Consider the following 20,196-nt stretch of genomic DNA (forward strand, 5'->3'; position numbering starts at 1 on the left):
GGACCTCGGCAGCTGCCGAGTTTCAATTTCAATTCCTCTGATCGGGTCATCAAATATTGCCCATTAAGCAGCTATCATCAGTATCCACAGTCTGAGGGAGTAGAGAGTGCAACGCAAACTGTATTCCCTAAAGTGAGTAACACAATAAACACTTAATTCTTCGGGGTGTTGGCGTAAGAATAGCAGAGCATTCCCAAGCTCTTTGAGATTCTTATGTAAGCACAAACTCATGACGTTCTAAGTTGGTGTTATTTACTTGAGGGGGCTCATATAGCATTTCGGTTCCCAATGAAACAGTCACAAACAAACAGCGTCTGGGCTATTTCAAAAGGGCACCACTACGAACCTCAAAAATAAAAATGCACATGTACTGTACACATGCACTTTTAACCCCGGGATCATTTGAAAACTTCCCTCTCAAAATATAACAGTCACCACGTAAACCATGGTGTGATATTTGCCAACGGAAAATCCCCCCTCGGTGAGAATTACGCCACTTGTTGTTGTGATCTTCCAGCAATGGGAAGTTTGACAGGGCAGGAAAGGTTCCTTGAAGGGCAAACCCATTTCGATTGTACCCTAAGTGGCCATGCCCCATCTCTCCCCCTGGCTCTGCGTTCAAAGCCCTTGCCGTTTTATTTGATTTAATTTGGCATCTATATTTAGAGGTGGTTTGAACTACAACAGCAGATGTTCGGTGCCCCCCTCCCCATCTCCTCCCACCACAGTCTATACAAACAGTTCCAGAGAAGACAAGGATATTTTGATTTGCCCCTCATGCCCAGCCGGCGTGCCTTCATGTTGGGGAAGACATTTTTCATGATCTTTCCGAAGTCAGCGGCACTGAGGGGGTGATAGCTGAGATTGTCACAGTAGCTCCTGTTAAAAGACAACACACACACACGCACACACAGACACACACACATAGAGAGACATTACAGCTCCTGATGGCATTTGTCTGGATTCCAGACACCACACAAAAAGTCAGTGTCCAATAAAAGCTGTCTAGGAATGAGATCACATGAGGAGACGGTTTTAAAGACTTCAACTAAGTGAGGCTTCTCTAATAGTCATGATAGGGAATTAATGGATATTGAATGGGGATGAATGGGAAGTCAGGCTGGCCCTTTACGTAACGGTGACACAGTCGACGTGCTCAAATGTTCCGCTCTAGTATTACAAACATATGGTGTGCAACTTTTCCCATGCTTCCAGTGGCTATTTTTGTGCGAGCTTTTGCTGACCGCCAGAGAGGGTGCCTCTGGTGTCAAATAGGTAGAGTACACCTGTCCTGTTCATGGCAGGTCTCATTTTCAGGTCTTGACAATTCATTTACAACTTGTACATCAAAGGCCAACAGCACATTAACACGCTGTGAAACCTTAGTGTACATTACAGGAAAGAAATACCTACACTACAATATAAATGCAACATATAAATTGCACTTCTACATTTGAACCTTAATGAAATCTTACTGAAAACAACTTTGACTATACAACTTATGAACTGATCTGACTGAGCTGGCTAGCAGGTGTGAGGCTGGTAGGTTCTCCTGCGTCACTGATCTGGACCCCCTGCTGGTGCTGCTGGTGCTGCTGTGCTGACCCACTCACTTGTACTCGTCGTAGACCTCCTGCTTGGGCAGCGAGGTCTCCGGGTGCTCCTCCAGATGGTGGCGGATCCAGTTGAACGCGTGCATCTGCTGGGTGCGACTGGACGACATTGAGTTCTGCTCACTGCTGTGGTGGAAACAGGGGCGAGAATGAGAATGAGAACTCTTCTGCCTGAGCTTTGGGTTCACATATTTGAGCACTTGGTGAATGTGTTTAATTACCTTTTTTCATTGCCATTGCTGGGCCCACAAGGCAACTTAAGGTAGAGGTAGAGTTTCTCAATGTCTGTAAACTTGTCCACATCTTGCTGCAAATGAGAGACAGACAAAACCACATTAGATACACAAATAAACACTCAAATATCTGATGGTGTGTATGAGAGAGAGACTACAAAGGGTTCCATCAACATGGGTGAGTATGTTGTTTTTGTTGGGGGGGGGGGTCTGTATATTTGTTTTACATAAAGTAGCAAAAAGGCTCTATCAGATTTAAGATTGTAAAATCTGATAACAAGCGCAAATTCTGTTCTGGGGTGTGAGAAACATTAAATGAAGCAACCTTTCCTATCTGTGTTCTCTCTTTTCTTACCACATAATAAGCTTGATCAGTGAGACCGCGATCGTGAAATGCCTGCCCCAAGCATGGAAAAACTAGCCAACCCAGGCCTGAATCACCAGCTGTCAGGGTGACGAGAGCTCCAGCTTGTGTACGTGTGAAAAAAAACAAACTTGGTGTGCTTTCACTTGCAAACCCACCCACTCACTCACAACACATAACAAGAACCACACAGACAGGACAACTCCACAACAGACTGAATGTCGGCCTTTTTGGTCCAATTACACAACCAACACAAAGTGAAACCCACTTAGAATTACTTTTAAAAAAAAGGTCACTCATTTAAGTAATGACTTAAAAAGACGTAACAATAGACCTGTGCAGCATTTGACTTTGTTAATAACAGGCTTTGACCTAAAAGTCTAACAGTCTAATAGCAATGGCAACAGCATGGCCAAGGCCACTGCAATGAGTCTCATGGTAGGGGTCGTTGCGCTAAATCAATAACAAAAGCTGAAGGAGAAATCTCTTAATAAGATAAGAGAAGGACATAAGGGTGAGGAGGGGAACTTAGTGATGTGCTCTGCACTTTATACAGGGACACCCTGAATGACCTCTGGTTAGGACCTGGCATGCTTCCAGTGAACAGTATAAGATTCGAGTGGGGATGGTTATCGGAGGTTATAGAGTTACAGTAGCATCAACATGGGCTATATGCTGACATGCACTGGCCTTCTGAGGAATTTATTTCTAACTATGAACAGATGTGGTGATATAAATGACAAATGATCAGGTTAAATTCCATCCTATACTTATATATGCGCCTATACGCCTTATAAGTAAGTTGTATTTGATGATGGAGTGGCATATGTTCCGTGGTGCATCGGGAGAGGAGGTTGGGGGGGGGGGGGGGGGGGGGGGCTGTTGTTGTTGAGTGAGGCCGGGACAGGGTGGGGCTACACCTCAGTGCACAGCTGCAACGGCTGAGTGGCTTTGGTTTCTGTGATGCCACCAGCACACATCTCCTGTCCTTGTGCATCGACACACACACAGACACAGGCACGCGCACACACGCACACACGCACACACACACACGTGTGTTGTATATGCTGCATACGCACACACCCATCACAACATGAACAGACACAAACACACAGATCTCTCTGCTCATACAGTGACAATCTCTCTCTCTCACACACTCACACACATACAGTCTCTCCTCATCAATCTGAAGGATCGACCAAAGTAAAAAAACACCTATTTGTAAACCCAACACAACTAAAAACAACAGACTCCAGCCCACCAAATACACATTGGAGCCAGATTGGAGCGAGTGACACACTCACACACAGGCAACCAGGCTGGTGTGATAAACATGGAGAGGCACTGATCTGGGGGGCTACACGGGACCCTGCGCAGCGAGCAGCCCCCTCGCTAGTCCGCCACTTCACTTCAAAGGGAATCGGGAAGAGAGCGGGGCGGGGCGGGACACATTGAAATTCAGCGGGAGTAGAAGGCAGCAGACAAGACTCTTGCTCCAGGCACTGCTCTTCAATGCCATGCTGGCGACGTCTCCACACGCACACGCACGCACACGCACACACACACACACACAAGTCTCCGTCAAGAGCCATGTTTTGAATACTAATGGAAGAGTCTTTTGTGTTTGTATGATTTACAGAGACCCCTTCACATTTTCGGTTGCCTCCTTGACAAAACGCCCCTGACTGTCTTGCTCTTCGTTTTCATCGGGGAAATCAAAGGGAGGGAAAGCGTGACTATCCAATTCCATCCATTTTAGCTTCTTGGCACTGCTACAGATGATTACACTTTAAACCAAAAATTGCAGCAACATTAACAGCAGACACACACATATACACACACACATACACATATACACACACACACATTCACAGACAGTCACACTTACAAAACTAACTTTTATGAGGGGAGACAGCCCTATGGGATTTCAGCCAGCCACCCACCCACCCCCACTAACCCTCCCCTCCACGCTAGGAGGAAGTCATTTGAGGTAGCAATAATCCGAGGCATACCTAATCCGTGGCGGGGCTAGCCAAGCAGGCAGTTAAGCCCACAAACAAGCTTTTGTTTTCGTGGTGTCTGTGCAAGGGGTCTATGCACTCTGCATTTCCGCTTTAAACAGAGCATCGAGAGCGGCGACAGACACTGCATGGTGAGGTGTGGAAGCATCAGCACCTTATACACTCTCTTACAGAAAAGCAACGTTAAGAAGACCCAGCGTTGGATAGATATGCTGCAGGAGGAAATCTAAGGAAGAGAATCATCGGTGGCTATGAGATCAACAGTGGGCATACAAACACAAAAACACACACACACAGACACACGTGCACGCTCCAAAGACACCACATTTAAACCCGCAGGCAGACAAACACGTGGACAGTGGGCCAGACGGCTGCAGCCAGAGTTAAACGTCTGTGTTTCTGTTTCTGTGTGCATGTATGGTACAGTGTGTGTGTGGTGGGTGTGTTTCTGCGGGGGTCTGTTTGTGTGCACTGGCAGCAACTCAGCTGAAATCCGGCCACCGTTTAACCCTTTCCTCCCTGCCGAGCCAGCCACCACGTGGCCGTTTCACCCACATGAGCCCACTGGCGCTAACGCCGCTAACGCTACCACTGCCACTGTCTGCAGACGCTGCCACTACTACTGCTAGCACCGCTGTCTACACCACGCCTCACCCTGGGTACCCCCACCCCCAATCCCCCCCAATCCTCCCCAATCCTCCTCCTCCTACACCACCCACCCCCAGCAAGTTTCTAAGAATAGCCTGCATTCTCCACTCTGTCTTTCCTATTCGCCTCTTTGTTGCTAGGGAAAGTGGCGCTGATGAATGGCTAAAGTTATCAGCCACTGAGGACGGCCTTGGCAAAGGAGGCGAAAATGGTAAATAAAAATGGAACGCAGCCGACGAGGAGCCGACTGGACGGGACCGATTTAGGATCCAAAAGAGAACCCCCCCCCCCCCCCCCCCCTTGAAGGGGCAGACCGCTTGTGGCTCGAACATGTGGAAACACACACACAGACACACACACACGTGGTTCGCTCAATTGGACACTACAGTGCACACCCACTCCAGACAAAGGGCAGCTTTAAGTCGCCGGTCACTGATAACGTAAAGCCTCTGCTCAGACTCACAAAACATTTCAGTCTGGCACAGGGCACATCTACCTATCATTATTGAAATAAGGTCATGCTTTGCAGAGCACACAACCGCACAATGAAATTAATTACCATACCGAAATCACTCAATTCCCAACTGGTCTTTCAACCTTTAATTCAGAACAGGAAATCATTATTCAGAAACAAAGTAGAGGGGAAAAAAAAAAACGTTTCACATTTTTATTCCTTTCATTCAGTTATTCATTCATGCGTTCATTCATAAGGTGAGGTGCTTCATTGGTGCGCTGCGCCATTCATCCTGTAGGATTGGGATCGGGGGCTCCTGATAGGCACGCGGGGCTGGCCCACGCCCGATGGGCGGAGTGACCGGTGGATGGCGCGTGGTGCTCCACTGCTGTGTGCGCTGCAGTGAGCCGAGTGTGAAAGCCAATCTACCTCCCTGCCTCTGTGCTGGAGCCAGCAGTGCGCTTGGCACTGGCAGATACTGGGGGATGCCGTGCGGTTTGATGTCATCCAGGATGTGCTACGGTGTATTCTGACCATCACAGACCTGGGTCTCCACTCTGACTCACCAGTATCAACGTTCAAAAACACAGATAAGGGAGACCATTGACTTCTAATATATGATATCTGATTAAAAACAAACCTGTTTTGAAGGGAAACTACTTATGGGACAGTATTTCTAATGACATTTCAATTTGAAATCTTTCTGACCTATTTTACAATTCAGATGTTCAGAAAGCCATTACAATGGTTATTATATTCTTCAAGCAGTGCACCGTAACCAACTACCCTCACTCATCAATGCCTGAAGAATTTTTACAATCTGACTGGTCACCATTAGTAGTGTTTGAAGTGCTTCAAAACACACACACACACACACACACACACACAGTTATATCTCCAGTTTCCTTTATCCTTGTCTCCTGGGGACATTTTCCCACCTCCGTCAGATAGTTGAGGAACAAACACAACTTTTATTATTGATGGCCACTTTTTTTCGTTGCCTCTGCCAGGACGTGGTGAATATAACCAGATTAAAGCGGCAGCACTAAGAGCTCGACAGAGGGCTAATATTAGACGCAAGTGCTTTTTCATGTCTCCTCGAAAGAAGACAGCACCACGGAGTAAAGGAGAAAAAAAAAAACACTGAAAGCAAAATAAATATCAAACTAAATCAACTCAAAATTCAATAAAAATCCAAAGAGATCACTCCTGTGTGTGGAATTGAAAAGAGGAGAAGAAAATCATGCGGGCAGCTGATGCAAGGTGCCGTGTGCCATTGCAACATCCCCAGCAGCCTGCGAGAGACAGACAGGAGAAGCAGAGGGGAGGTCAGACGCACCTCACCCTCTCTGTCACCTGCCAAGCTCAGGGGATTTCTTAAACATGCTTTTCTCTGCCTTGCTCTCTCTCTTTCCTGTCTTTCTTCCTCTCTCTTTCTCTCCCTCTTCCGCTCGATTAGCAACCTCCCTGTCTCTCTAGCTGTCGACCTCTGCCTGTCTGTCCCCTCTCTCCCTGTCTGTTCCCTCTCTCCCTCTCTGTTCCCTCTCTCCCTGTCTGTTCCCTCTCTCCCTGTCTGTCTGTTCCCTCTCTCCCTGTCTGTCTGTTCCCTCTCTCCCTGTCTGTCTGTCCCTCTCTCCCTGTCTGTCCCTTCTCCTTGCACTTCTGCACTGTCTCCTTAAGCACTTTAGACAGTCGCCACATATCCACTTGAGGCTGCGGTCCTCCTTTTACTGTGAAGGCTGAGAGAGCCATCAGGGACACTGGGCCTCTTAGAAGAGGGCAAACAGAGTGTGTGATACACACACGCTTACAACGGACGGTGTGTTTTTCCATCACACTGTTGTGTACACAGAAGACCTGCCCTTGTGCCCCTTGGTAAAGATGAAGACTGGGAGATGAGGGATGCTGGCTTTTTTTCTCAAGTAGAGAGTATGGGATTAACCCCATACAACCAACAGACAGTGCTTCTAAGATATTGAGAGGGTTTGAACTCCTCAAATATTGTAGTTAAAATTGCAATAATTTTCAGTTTAATAAAAAAAAACAAATAATGCTGTAATTCCGTAACTTTGTGTGTGTGATATTTTGTGGAATTAACCACATATAGATTAATTCTGAGTAGTTTAACATTGCGTGATGTTTGCATAAACAAACACGGCAATTTCCAGGTACTTTCTTTCTACTGATTTATGTGGTCTGGAAGAAGTTAAAATACAACACACAATGTCTTAAAGGTGCTCTAAGCCAGCGGTCCCCAACCACCGGGCCGCGGCCCCGTGGAACATTCCTAACCGGGCCGTAGCCTACGACATGACGTGAGCCTACGCAGCCTCAGGTCAGCTCACTTCACTTGATCAGTTCTTGGCGAACGGTAGTATCACCGTTAGCTGCACATTTTAGTGATGAGGATTGGGTGTCAAAACTCGCTTACCTGTGTGGCATATTCGGGTTGCTTAATGACCTCAACCTGTCACTCCAGGGGAGAATGACGACTGTCTTTAAACTGGCAGATAAAGTCACTGTATTTAAAGCCAAGCTTGATTTGTGGGGACGAATGGGAACGGGGTGTATTTGATATGTTCCAAACAGTAGTGGGGGTTTTGGGAGAGACTGAGGCAGGGCCCTTTCTCTCGCAGCTGGTGCGCGATCACCTTGTTGCGCTTTCAAATGAGTTTGAGCGTTAGGCTACTTCCCATCCTCCAAAGATCCACGGCAAACCAATGAGTGGGTCCGCAACCCATTTGTCAATATCCAGAATAGTCCTAACTTGTCAGCGCAGGAGAAGGAGCAGTTGATCAAAATTGCAAATGACGGTGGTCTTAAGAGTGTGTATGAGGAAACCTCTCTGGCGGGTTTTTGGATCAAAACCAAAGCAGAATATCCCGAGAGAGCCGTAAAAGCGCTGAAAACGTTGCTACCATTTTCCACCACGTATCTATGCGAGGCCGGGTTTTCTGCAATGACTGCAACTAAGACCAAATTGCGCAATCGACTGGACATTTCAAACACACTGAGGGTGTCACTGTCTTCCATCACCCCCAGATGGAACCTTCTTGTTGCAGGGAAACAAGCACAGGGCTCCCACTGATTATATTCGTAATGCACGTTTAGTTCCCATGTTTTGTTCCCATATTTTGTTAAGCATGTTCACACTTGATAGATGTAGCTTCAAGTTGTTCAATTTTCATAGTTGATAGGCCTATTGTTAAATTTTTACTTCTTCAAGTTCACGTTTTTCACATTTTTAAGAGTTTGTTACCTTCACTGTTCATACATAACTGGAGCTAGTTCTTTTCAAGTAATGCATGCACAACACATATGGAACATGGAACCCCCGAACCCCCAACCCACTAACCCCCCCCCCCCCCCCGGTCCGTGAAAAAAAAAATGGGAATCATACCGGTCCATGGCACATGAAAGGTTGGGGACCCCTGCTCTAAGCGATGTCATACTTTTTTACGCTAAAACCTTTTTTGTCACTTACAGGGCCTAAATTTCACTGCGGGATTGCGGGTATTGCGCATAATTTGTTCAAGTCCCGCAACTCATGCCACCATAATGCGAGAAATTCCCTCTATCTAATCCCTCCATCTAATCATGAAGTGAATGCGGTGCTATTGACCGGACGCAGACGCACACACACACGCAGAGAGAGAGAGAGAGAGAGAGAGAGAGAGAACCACTTTGCGCTTACACAAGTAGGGCTACGCAGCCATGGCAAACTTTTACATCTGGAGAGAGCTCCTTGGTAACTACCCTGCTAGCTCAGGTCACATCTGCCAGTAATGCTCACTAAAATAATTAGTGAACATTGCAAAACACGTGATCCCAGAAAGATTGTCTTCGACTTGTTAGTTTTTTGAACCTTTATTTTATCTAATGACAGAAAACATAATGAATTGCAACCACATATCCTTATGCACTATGCACAACTTTTATTTACTAGCCTAAAATCGTCAGGATGAATGCCTAAATGTAATAGTTTAAAAATCAATATGAAGCATTCAAATTACTAAATATGTTTAGCTACAAGTAATTACTAGTAAAATACTATACATTATTAACTAAATACACTCTATATGAAAATATATGAAATAGAAACAGATCACATAAGCCATCATTTTCAGTGTGTTTGTGTGTGTGGAGAGAGTCAAGCAGAATCTAGGATGGCCACTGTTGTGAATGATCCCACTACAATATATTCAATATTACTGATGACGTCAAGGTGGTGGGGGCCCCCAAATCAATACATTTTTAAAAAAGTATCGAAATCGCAATTCTTGACTTGGTATCCCCGCCCCCCCCCCCCCCCCCATTTTGAAAAATGAGAAAATTTTAAGCCCTGCACCTCACTATCCGCTAGCTGCCTGTGTCCTGAATACACTGTAAAAAAAAACACGATCTCTGTGGACAACCCAGGCTCCAAAAACGGTCACAAAACAATTAGGGCAAACTTCGTCCATAAAAAACTAACAAACTGTTCCAGCAAATCACAGATGAGATGCGCGTTTCAATTACACAAGAGGGAGGGGGAGGAAGTAGGGAGCTAGCTTATTGTTTTGTTTGAACGTCAACAGTGACGTTACCCAGCATCGCTTAGAGCGCCTTTAATGAGACAATACTCACCAAAATGCCGTCCACTTTGGATTGTACAGATTTGCTGTAAGAGAAGAAAAGAGAGAAAAAAGCAACATTATTACCCACGTGTAACAGGAGAAACATACATAAAGCACATTTATTAATAAATCAGTGGCATGTCAGGAATCACTCCTCCGTTCCCAGCGCGACCCTCTGCCCCACCTGCCTCTGTCTCCTCAAGACCAATATAACCAGCGGAACACATGTTGTCATGTACAAAAAAGAGCTGCAGCATCAATGTTCTGTCCCACTATTAATATCGTACCAGGCAGACCTTGACAGTCATTCATAAGTTTGGCTGGGCTGGGTTGTGTTGGGGCGGTATGAGCCGGTATATAATCTATATACAGGTACAGCAGTGACGACCATTAAACTCTGCCTGGGGTAGCAATGTATGGCTGTTCTCTTGGCTCCCCTGTAGCAGGACACGTCTGCCAGGTATTTATATAGCCGGTCTCCAAAAAGGAACTCTCCAAAAGGCCAGCCGGTGTGGTAGGGGCAGAGAACATGAGCTCATGCGACTTTACACAACAAACTTCCCCCTCTGTCCCTCCATACATGCTGGTGTATGTAATCTAAGGCTGCGCACAGGTAATAGGCCTATATGTGTTTGCTAACCTGCCACCACTGTGTTTTTGACTCTAAATTGAGACAGCCTAGGAAGTAAACAACATCAGTAACTTCTTAGAACTGTAACTGATGGAACCCTGAAATGGATCCCTGAAGAAGCATTAAGGGTTTTACATAAAACTAGTGACTACTCACTCACTGACTTTTGCCTAAACATTATGAGTGTCATTTATAGGAAACATTCTGACCAGTGTGTTTTGGTCCCATTTTTGACCAGGGTTAGCTAGGGAAGTCGTTCTTTCCCAATGTTTCTGTGGCACAGAACTTTAGGCTATAGTACAATTACTGGGTGAATAGGGCAAACATGATGTTCATTTCAATTATACACACAACCTTTCAAAATCTGCTGGATACTCTAAAGCTTTTGCATCAATGAAATGCAGCTAATATCCATCAATCACATGAAATGGGTCATGGCACATTTTACAGAAGTCATCAAAAGCTGGATAAACAGCCAAAAAATAAGATTAATCCTTCAGCTAATTACCAAGGACACCGGATGGAGGATGCATACTGCCGAGGCAGTGCTCTCTCAGTGTATTTCTATCAACTTAATAAGCCTTTAGAGCACTGGTTACATGACTACCTGAGAGTAATCCGTTACGCAGGGTAACAACAAACCTGTCTGCAGGTCAATGGGAAATGCCAAACACTTTAATTGACTGTCTCCATGACGGACTGGGAGAGAGGAGAATAAATGACTTGTTACTAGGTGAGAGAGTGTGACCTCGAAGACGTGAGCGGGGATATTGGGACAGGTTACATGCATTAAGCCGTCTTCAGCCAAGAGGTGCGAAGGTAGTGATCTTGAACGCTGGGCATCACTAAATCATTGTTGCCAAGCGGAAATCTCAAACACACAGAGCTCATGTCACATCACCGTAGCCCTAAATCCTATGTCCCACATGTTGCTAGTGCACCTCCCTTTCCACATTCACACAATCTGATTGGGCATTCCTTGATGAGTTAAGCTCTTAATCACTATGCTGCCAGGCAATAACCACATTGGCAGAAGCTACACACATATCACAAGGGTGCTGAGGGAAAAACTGATTGGCCTAAGCCTCACCAAGAATTCTGACCTGGCAGAAGGCAAACCCAAATCAACTGGTGTACTCTGGGTATTTTTCTCTAATAAATTGAAGCAAAAGACCGCAAAAGTGTTGAAAATATTCTTCTTCAACAGATGCTGATGATGGTTAACAAGACTCTGTGCTGACCACAATAAAACAACAATGCAATTAACATAATGTTTTGAGAGTACCCAAAACAGGGGGAAAAAACAATTGCCATTAGAACTTATGTTACAACTGCTGTCCAATGACAAAATGAAAAACATCCTCCAAAAAAAACCCCCAACGTCCACATACTGGCAGAGCCAAGTGAGATCAAATGATAATTAAAATCCTGAAAAAAGTGGCCTGATTTCTGGGGGCAGATGAGCGGCACTTTTATCCTGTCTGTCACTAAGAGCACGCGGCCCGGCCCCACCCCACCCCACCCCACCCCGCCCCACTCCATCCGGCCACACCACTCCCCTCCCCCACTCCTCCAGCTGGCCACTCCTTCGCTGCGCAGGGCAGAACGTAAACAACAAACAGAGCAGCGGTGGCGGCTGCAGGGAGGCAGGAAAGGGAAGGCCTTGGTAGCACGCGGTCGGCTTGTCTGTCTGCCTGCCTGCCTTTACAATATGGCCGCCCAGGGGGTAACGGGAGGATAGCCTGCTTCCCACTCTGCCACGGAAGCCTGGCTGGATACGGGCAGACGGTGCAGCTGCGAGCTTGGAGGATGAGAAGCGCAGTGGACACAAAGGCCCAGTTACCCTGTTTGACCCACGTGCATGGGGACAGGCAGACGAGACGATGCTGATCACTGGCCCGCTTGCTCGACCCCCCCCCCCCCTCCCCCCTCCCTCCCTCCCTCCCTCCCTCCGTGCCTCTCTTTCTCTCTCCCTCCCTCCCTCCCTGCCTCTCTCACTCCCTGCATCTGCAGCTCTGTCTATCTCTTCTGCGGCAGCACAAGTCAGCCGAACGCTGAACTCAATGCACTCAACCCCTGTGGTGCTTTGAACCTTCTAACCTCCGACAGGCTCTCTGAGTGTGCAGCAAGCAGTAGGCAGCACTCTCTCATGCAGGAGGAGAGCACATGGTAGTGCATTAAGATCGCAACATCCACATCAATAAACATAACTTTCCAAAAATATGACACAATGTTGATACAATGTAACGTCAACATTACCTATATCTGACTATTCTCATGCAGGAGGAGAGCACATGGTAGTGCATTAAGATTGCAACATCCACATCAACAAACATAAACATAACTCATAACAGAAATATGACACAATGTTGATACAATGTAACGTCAACATTACCTATATCTGACTATTCTCATGTAGTAGTGGTGGTGATAGTAGTTGTAGAGCTCTGTGTACTGGCTGCTGCACTGGTTGCTCTATATGTGCAAGTTTTGATATATTAGTAAGTTAAATGCACAGTTGCACACACATCATTTTTTTCTGATCTTAAACTCACTTTTCTGGCTTGCCGGGTTCCTCAGGCTGTATCTACAAAGTGTCTGTGGGAGTTGCGCCTCAACCACTGAGCAGTTAAGTCATCGAATTTGAACAATGTGGTCTGGGAGTGTTTTGGGTCTGAGGAAGGTTTTTTCAGAACAACGATTGGTGATGAAGAAAACCTGCCATCACAAGTGCGGGCTTAAGTGGATTTGGCTGTACCCGTCATTAAGGGCAAGTCCAAATGTGCGGGTAACAAGCAGAACACCTTGTCTTCCAGTACCCCACCCTCCACACACACACACACACACATACGTTTCCCTCCTTGAGCTCAACTTTATGACTGATCGCTCATTTAAGTGGCAGTTACACGTATATAAAAAGATTAAAAAGATTAAAATAACACCTAGGCTAATCAATCAGGAATACAGTGTAGACACTGTTAATGTCACAAATTACTATATTATTATATAAGGAAATGGTTGATTTTGAACACAATATCTCAAGTGTACAGAGGCCTATTATCAAAAACCAATGGCCCATTCTGTCTGCCACTCCAGGTTTATAATTTTAAAAGGTATACTGGTTCTTAGAAAACAAAGACCTTTCTTCTGAAACGTGTCAATGTAGTTTTCTTCAGAGAAAAGAAAGGCTGTTCCATGTGAGGAATTGCCAAGAGAATCAAGATCTCACACAACGCTGTGCTACTTCCTTCACAGAGGAGCATAGACAGACTTGAATAAAAACCTGAATAAAAAAAGGATTGGAAGGCCCCAGTGCACAACTGAGCAAGACTGAGATTAGACTGTCTAGCTTGAGGAACAGACGCCTCACAGGTCCTCATCTGACTGCTTTGTGAAATAGTATCTGCAAAACACTAGTGTCAACATCAACAGAAGAGATGACTCCAGAGGGGTATTTCACAAAACCTAGATAAGGGATTAAGCTGGGATTTTTAGGTTATCCTGGATGAATTTAGCCTTGACTTGGTTTCACAAAAGAGATGGCACATAAGTTACCATGGGGATTTATTCTCTGCACCTAGCCTGGTCCCGACCAGGCTAACAGCCAAGCTCAGTTAATTCTAATGGTAATTATGTCGTCTTATTGGTTCAGCTAGCTGTCCTTCACATCAGACCTCCGTGCTAATTTTTAAGGAGCTTTATTCCATTTATAAACTATTTGCTAAATGTATTTGCTCGCAAAACAAAACAGATTGTCTACTAATACCATATGGTTATTATTTTAATTGTGATGGCCTTATAATTATTAACATAGGCCTAGGTACTCATTGTTTGCTTATTTTATTGATAGACGTTTGATGAATAGCCTACTGTAGTTGATTAGAAGTGGAGGGGCAAGTTTTCGAAGGTATTTTTAACTATAATATTAAGGTATATCATAGGCCTACTATGTGCATCTTTGCAGTGGCAAGTGCTTTCTTAATGACGTTGCGTGCCGAGACAAGGAAGCACTCACACGTGGGTGCATACGTAAATTTGCATTCAGTTGGTCTAATACGCCTACTCTTGCTGTTTTACAGAAATAGCCATGATTCCCCATTCCAAAAAGGACAACTTTACTTCATTGTTAGTCTATATCAAAAGCGGTTGTTCACTTTGTGTAAATGACGCTATTTTCCGCGTCTTTTCTATTCCAACCGTGGGCACTTTGGAGCAGAAACGAGAACGCGCACACATCCTGAATTACTTACACCTGGCTTGACATAGTCGCTCCTACTCATCCTGGATTGGCATTAGTGAAACGAGTAAAGCTAGGATGACCAGACAACGCTATGTCAAACCTCGCTTTATCACTTATCTTGGATGTCTTCATTCTGCCTTTGTAAAATACCCCTCAGGTTGCTGGCCTTCTAGACATAGTTGTGAAGGGAAAGAAACATTTCTCAGACAGAAAAAGATTAAGATGGGGGGAATGACCACAGACAGTTGCCAAAGGAAGACTGATTAAAAAAAAGTATTAGGCCTATAGACAGACAAATCTCAGGTGTTTCGATCGCAAAGATCATTTGTGAGATACCCACCATATGCTGGAGCTGAGTGGAGGGATTGGGATGATTTGGGGGTTCTGTGGTGGTAGCAAAGTGGGAAAATTGTACAGGATAAAAAGGAATCTTGAAGAAGGAAGGGCTGTCACCGTAATGGATGGCATTTAATTGGAGCCAATGTCATCCATGAAGAGGGCTGTGACCAAAGGCACGGCTCCAAAGTCCAAACTATGCAAGAGAAACAAACATGTAGGGAAGAAGCAGGCAGCTGGTATTCTACCGGTCTATAATGGACTGGAATGGAAATGGATCCCAAATTTTTGAACATCAGCATACATGTTCACTCAGGATTCCTTTTATCTCATTGTCAAGTCACCAGTGTACGGATAAACTATTCATCTTTTCTGACTGTAGCTTGTGTGTCACTCACTTTGCATACTGTGGTTGTGAATCCAATGTGTCAAATGCACTCAAGGTCACAGAGATCATATAAGAGAAAGGTCACTTCGATCTAAGACATATCTGTGTTCTTTTAACAATCAAGAGGATGTAGACAAAAGAGGCGTTGTGACAGCAGTAATCGTTTGCTTGCATAAAACAACAGGGATTGAGTAACCCTCAGAGACAGTGTTTGCTCCACAATGGACATTCTGTTTGGAACTTCTGACAGGCTGCTGCATTGTTCAATTCCACAGTTCTGATTTGAGGGGGAAAGGCAAACATGGCCTAAATTACTAGCATTTAACACAACACACATCCTTTCTTTTAAGCTCTGCTTTATCTATTTATCTATTCTGGCTTTCAACAACAAAGCTCTTGAGATTGTCCATGTTTACCTACAACCAAATGTAATCATTGCTATTATGAAATGTCTACATTTCACTCAAATACAGAGCATATGCGCTGAAGGGAGTGGGGGAGAAATCGGCAAGATAAAAACACATTTCTGTTCAGACAAACTGGCAGTAGTAGTACACATTTGTACGGATTCGGGCTTTACGAGAACAGCTCTGTGTTTGCCAGTGGTGAAGCTCGTTTTCAATTCTCTTTGAAGATGATCATCCCCATTGTGCTGGGATTTCATACCCGCCCTCTCATTCCATCCAGTTTCCTCTTGCATTTTGATAAACAGACAAGCTCTCAATATTCTCTCCATCTTAAACCATCAAAACCAATACAGAGGGTGAGAAAATCATAAACACTTAATTCCACCTTAATCAAACACCAAATTATCCATTAATTAACCCAACATAAATGGGTTAGTAAAGCCTAATGGATGTACATGACATGCTATAGTGCTTACATAAATGAAACTACAGAAAAATGTGTAAACATCAGACTCTTCGTAACAGGAGGGAAAATACCTCATACAGATGACAAATTAAACAAATACTAGGGTTGTATTAATCTGAAAATGAGCCTGTGTTTTAGACCTTCCTGGCTAATGACTAACTGCTTTTGGTGTCTTAAGGCTGTGTGAGCTTTTACGCTGTGGTACACAGCCATGCTTTGATGGTGGTAAATATGAGACTGAAACAAAACTTGAAAGCCAACCTTACAAGACACCCAAATGGGAGATAATATTACAAAGTGAGCCTTTACTGTGAACTGTCAGTTACATTTCACCAACTGACACTGTGACAGATGTGTAATGACCTCTATTCTGCACCTTTAGCAAACACATTAGCCATATGCTTTTGGGGAGGAAAAAATGACAATTCTGCAAGTCTCCACTCTCTACTGAGACACAGTATTTTAAAACACTCATAACCAACCCCCTCTACTGGCCTACCAAGAAATTGGTAAGCTTAACAGTTTGATTTTAAAATACACTTCCTATTTTAACATGCTGTCCATAGCCCATGAGACAAATTCTGACTGAAAGTAATCTAAGGAAAAAAAGGAAACAGCTATAACAAATTCAGTTTAAAATGTAACACAACACACCTGGGAAATAAATTTGCCATGTATGTTTTTAATCAAATCAACTACCAAGCTCAGTTCAACCACCTTCCCTAAAACTGGCAGCCCCTGACTTTTTCCACGCTGGTCTCCAGACTACCACCCATGCCAAAGTCTGTTCTTTTCCATGGGGCAGCAAATGTGCCAGCTCTCCAAATGTAGATCATCGTGGGTATCAGTTATCATTCTAGCCCGATTAACCTTTGCAGCAATCCAAGGGCACGGCATAGTAGTCTCTCTCGGCTATATTGTGATTTAAATATAGACCTACTGTTCGTAGAGTCACTTTTAAGACAAAGGGTTTCTATAGTGTTTCATCCCAGCATGATTACATTTTATTATGCATTTTTAATGCAACTTTTTTAGGATAGCCTAGCTATCTTTTAATTTGACAAGCAGTTCATTCGGATGTTCACTTTTTAGACTTTTTTAAGATATAGTTAGGAACAAAATTATTTATACCCCTGGCAAATATTGATTTTCTCTTGACCAATATGTTTGTTCTTAATTAAAATGACACTTGCACATGCCAAAAGGTTGCAAGACAATGTGGTAAAAACATGGAATAAAGTGTTTTTATCTTTTTTTTTAACATTTTTATTAAAAATTGCGTGTTCAAAATTATTCATACCCTTTTTTTAAAAAAAATCACTGGAAACATCTTTATTTACCGCTCTCAAAATGGTCCATATAATACCCACTAAGCCTCTTCCATGTCTCCACAATGATTGTAGACTGCACCTTTTTAGCAGCAATCTGGGTTGAGGCAGGAACGATTATTTGCCATCACTTTGGCCTTGTGCTCACTTTTTTGACGGATTGAGGTCCGCTCTAAAATGTTGATATTGTTCTCTGCTAACCATTTCTTGCCTTGTTTGGCTATATGTTTTGGATCATTGTGTGGTTTAATGTTCAAATGCTACCTTTTGGGGCAGCCATGGCCTACTGGTTAGGGCTTTGGCCTTTGGGCTTGCCGGTTCGACTTCACTAATTCACAGATTGGGATAAATGCAGAGACCAAATGTCCCTCACGGGATCAAAAGATATACTTACTTACTAACTTACATATTGGGGCAGGTCTCTCGGCACACTTCTTGATCTTTTCCTCCTAGCCTCTTGTTTTAGTGTTACTGTTTACTTTGAGAAAGTCACCAGGTCCCCTTGGTTGAAAAACATCCCAAAATAATAATTCTCTCACCCCCACAATTGAAATGGACATGGTGTCATTTGGGTTTAAGGCTTCCCTTTTTTATGCCAATCTCAGGCCATGTCCCTGGGTCAAAAAAATCCAGCGAAAGCTAAATTCTTTTTCCAGGTGTGCCCTTGTACAAAAATTGCCATGTAATTTGTAGTCAGTAATGGATTACATTTCAAAGTAATCTGACCCAACCCTGCTTCTGACGCATCACATTTGGATTGTGATTTATAATAGGCTATACAAACATGGACAGAAGCCTATCATGCTACCCAAGGGATGCTTCTGCTAACAACATCCTTGAAAAATGCACAATAATACAAAGCAGGATCATATGCCACCATGTGAAGTATTTCCTTACAAGTGATTAAATCTGGAGAAATGGGATGGATGATAGATTATTCATTTCTTATTTTAACTTCTGTTGAACTTGCCCGGAGAGAAAACCCAAGATAAACTCATCATACCATGGGAGTTTGACAAAGGAAAAACATACAAAACATAGAAAAACAGATAGCTAGTCCCACAGGAAGGTCTACTAATAACCATTCTATCCTTTACTTTTGGACTCAAATGAAATCATCCAGTCATGTCTAAAAATGAGTTGTCACAGATTATGTTATTTGTACTTGAATGCGGATTCCTCAATATACATGCAACCAATAACATTTTATATTATTATTTATATTTTTACCCTATAAGATAGATTTTGGCTACACATCGGTGAAAAAGGTAAATATGTTTGATCAAATAAAGTAACTGACCTCGTCGTTTTCTGAATAACCTATGTAAATGTTAACCAAAGTCAACGGAATTAACTGGCTTAAGTTAACTCGTTGCACCGACCGCACATTTCTCAGTGCTGCTAATAGGCACTGCTTAGGCCTAACAAAAAAATGGAAAGTTAAAAACACAATATTTCTATAAAGACGATGGAAAATATTAATTAAGTAACGAAACAAAGAAGTTTAATAGTCGCCTCTTCCGTTTTGGACATTATGTCGAGAAATGCATGTCGAGACATGCAAAAACAAGGGAGTTGGTGAGGGGGTGGAGGCTCCAAAAAACGGTGTCAGCATTTTCATCTCTTTTCCGTGTCACTGAAAAAACGTGCACACGTAGCCTCAGATTCATTCAAAGCAAACACATTAGATTATGTACTTCCGCAGTAGCAGAGTCGAGTTATTTAAATACACACCTTGTGCTTTTGTCGTTCGGAAACAAACATGGCCATATTTTGAGAGTGAACGTTACATTGATTTTCGACCACTGTGCCAGCTGAATGGCCAGAAACTGAACATGAGTGTTCCTGCAAATCTACCGATTCTCTTCATAACCATCGAGATCCAACCTGCTAGAAGCACAAACTATAACACAGAGATAATAAATAAACCTAGATGTAACCATTCGAAGGTTATAATACCAGTGAGTAACGTTACTGTGCAGTGTAAGCTTAGAAAACGAGGGGCGCCTCCTGTTCAAGTGGAGTTGTTTACTATCCTTCCGAACCAACATGGGCAAACCAGAGCGCATGTCTGTTTTCTAATATTCTGTTACAAAAACATCGTCCACCCTAGCTTCAAAAAGTATAAATCGCACAGCGTTAGTTAATAACCCAGTTAGTATTTCTGCGAACCTATTTCTGACCATAAATCTGCTAATGCTGAACAGGCAGCACGTTCCTCCAATTCACTTGTTGGCTGGCAACTATTACTGACATTGCATGAGAGGAGGTTCCAATACAGGTTGCACTGATAGGACTGGAGGAGATAACTAAGACAGCGTGCATGCTAATCGTCGACTATCTATATTGTTAAAACTCATATCTTTTAGCTAAACTCTTACTTAGACACAACACATTCAACACAATTTAAAGCATCCTCCTAATGAAAAAAGTGTATAGGGTAGCTAGCCA

General features: G+C 43.8%; 1 protein-coding gene across 1 annotated transcript in view; it reads right to left on the reverse strand.

Moving 5' to 3' along the window:
- Positions 1-20,196, reverse strand: part of rfx7a (regulatory factor X7a) — a 32,950-nt gene that overhangs the window by 11,994 nt on the left and 760 nt on the right. The window contains exons 2-5 of the mRNA XM_042061116.1: positions 9,960-9,993; positions 1,835-1,920; positions 1,614-1,739; positions 763-879 (exon numbers count right to left, since the gene is read on the reverse strand). Coding sequence (XP_041917050.1) covers positions 763-879; positions 1,614-1,739; positions 1,835-1,920; positions 9,960-9,993 — 363 coding nt within the window. The remainder of the gene's footprint in view (positions 1-762; positions 880-1,613; positions 1,740-1,834; positions 1,921-9,959; positions 9,994-20,196) is intronic.

This window comes from Alosa sapidissima, chromosome 14 (genome assembly GCF_018492685.1).
Source record: "Alosa sapidissima isolate fAloSap1 chromosome 14, fAloSap1.pri, whole genome shotgun sequence".
NCBI lineage: Eukaryota > Metazoa > Chordata > Actinopteri > Clupeiformes > Clupeidae > Alosa > Alosa sapidissima.